This window comes from Oncorhynchus keta, unplaced genomic scaffold (genome assembly GCF_023373465.1).
Source record: "Oncorhynchus keta strain PuntledgeMale-10-30-2019 unplaced genomic scaffold, Oket_V2 Un_contig_3595_pilon_pilon, whole genome shotgun sequence".
Taxonomy (NCBI): Eukaryota; Metazoa; Chordata; class Actinopteri; order Salmoniformes; family Salmonidae; genus Oncorhynchus; species Oncorhynchus keta.
In genome coordinates this window covers 80-2,331 of record NW_026287329.1, presented here as the reverse complement: position 1 = coordinate 2,331, position 2,252 = coordinate 80, and the positions used below count along the sequence as shown (strand labels likewise).

Below are 2,252 nucleotides of genomic sequence, written 5' to 3'. Positions count from 1 at the left end.
GAACTTCATTTCTCCATAAACTGCCGCCGTCATATTAGAGAATTTGGAAGTGCGTTCAACCGGCCTCAACCACAGAACAGATGTAACCATGCCAACCCACAGAACAGATGTAACCATGCCAACCCAGGACCGCCACACTCAGCTTCTTCACCTGTGGGATCATCAGAGTGGTGGGGGAGAATGTCTAATCAAGCCCGTGTGGGTAGAAACTGGTTGATTGGCTGCCCTCCCAGGCCCACCTATTACTGCACCCCTGCCAACTGATTGATTGGCTGCCCTCCCAGGCCCACCTATTACTGCACCCTCTGCCTTGGAGTGAAATCCATAGATGAAGACCGAATTCATTTCAATTGGCTGACTTTCCAAATACCAACTATAACAATGTATGCATTTATATTTTTTGTTCAGTATAAAGTGATTTCCTAGAACGCTTACAGCTATTCCATTTCCTAGGTTCTAATGTAGCGGCAAAGTTTTAACATGAATTCAATTATACTGCTTTCTTTGTTAGGGACCTTGCTAATCGTAACCCAATATTAACGACATCCAGTTCTCCCTCTCATACCGTGCATGTGGTCTAAGACAGACAGAGGTGATGCAAGGCTGGCCGTCCTATTGAGAGGTTGTACATTGTAAATCCCCAAGGGGGTTGTTCAGTACAGTGAATAAAACAGTTGAATTAAAATGACGTTATTCTTAACTTAAAATCTGTGTTCCCTTGTCAGGGAGGGACTGTAACCTGGGAAACAAAGCCTGTCTTTTAGTTACATTGTATATCGTTATGTCACTTACAGCCATCAATTATATGAGGGTCAAATGGAAAACTGCACAAATTCATGGCGGGATTAGAAAAATCCAATGAACACTGCAGTCACACAGGCTGGCTAGATGAAAGATAAGAACAATTAGCAAGAGAACTGATTAGTAAATAGACCAATTGGTGGGGGGGGGTCCAAAACAGACTGCCTGTGTAAACAGCCTAGTAGAAATGCCTTAATACAAACACAAGATCAGTCAAGATATATTGAACAAATGCCAGCAACACATTGATTAGTCTACATGGCTTTTATTGAGTCAGTGACTTTAGGCAGCCATGAGGATCCACTCCAGAACGGAGAGTTCAGGTTTGAGAAACAGTCCCTCTGGGATGTAGCTTGTGAGTAATGACAGCAGCCATTTTAGGATTCCACCTGCTTCTCCTGGTCAATGTCTGTAGGTGAGAAGAACGGCTTAAAAACGGACAGCAATAGAGAATTGGGAAATCGATGCTAATGTGACAAAGTTAACCACCAAAATTCAAGTTCACATACCCATCAGAGTGCCTTAATTCAAGGTCTAGTAGTTCTAGTTGCCATCAGGTTTCATAATAAAACCAGTGGCTACTAAGGCATTGTATTTACCCTCTTTGGTAGGTAGAGTGTTCTTCTCCTCAGTCTCAGTCTTCTTCAGTTTAGTCATGTCAAACTGAGCGATCTCACTCACATCTGGTTTGTCTGCCATTGTTGATTTGGGTTCTAATGAAACAGATTGGTGTTAAATAAACAGCCAGTATGATAAAGTTCCCAGACTTGATGTGGAGTATTACTATTAGGCAAATATTTTACTGAAGTTATTCACCTGCTGGCAGTCTAAAACATAAGCTATTGAAGCACAGGCCTACCTTAAACCTCCACAGGTACTGCACCATACAAAATGGTTTGTAAATAAGGAAGGAATGAACACCTTCATTTCCAGAATCTATTTATGAGAATGGAAAGGACCGCTGATTACTAGCAGGAGGGGCCTTCTAATGTTCTAAGTGGTGGCACCTGTTCATTCACCTGTTTAAAATCCAATTGGCATAATTGGATCGCTACTGTGGAACACCGAATGACGTGAATGTGAGACCAATCGCAGGAGGTTGGTGGAACCGTAATTGGAGAGGAGGGGCTCGTTGTAATGACTGGAACGGAATCAGTGGAATGGGATCAAATACATAAAACATGGTTCCAATGTGTTGGATGCCTTTCCATTTGCTCTGTTCCATCCATTATTATGAGCCGTCCTCCCCTCTGCAGCCTCCCGTGGAAGAAATGCAGGTCAGGGCATCATTGAGAGGAAGAAGGGCTGGGTAGGTGGGGGTGTCTCCCTGCTCCCTGTCGTACAAGATGTGGAACTATCTATATAGGATGACTATAGACAGTACAAGATGTGGAACTATCTATATAGGACGACTATAGACAGTACATGATGTGGAACTATCTATATAGGAT

The 2,252-nt window shown here is 42.9% G+C and overlaps 1 protein-coding gene across 1 annotated transcript; it reads right to left on the bottom strand.

Moving 5' to 3' along the window:
- Positions 1 to 1,050: 1,050 nt before the first annotated feature.
- Positions 1,051 to 1,790, bottom strand: LOC127924048 (thymosin beta-b-like). Its single transcript, XM_052508385.1, has 3 exons — positions 1,661 to 1,790; positions 1,401 to 1,514; positions 1,051 to 1,210 (listed from the first exon to the last, which is right to left on the bottom strand). Exons 2-3 carry the CDS (start codon positions 1,498 to 1,500, stop codon positions 1,179 to 1,181), a joined length of 132 nt encoding a protein of 43 aa, XP_052364345.1. The 5' UTR covers positions 1,501 to 1,514; positions 1,661 to 1,790; the 3' UTR covers positions 1,051 to 1,178.
- Positions 1,791 to 2,252: the final 462 nt, after the last annotated feature.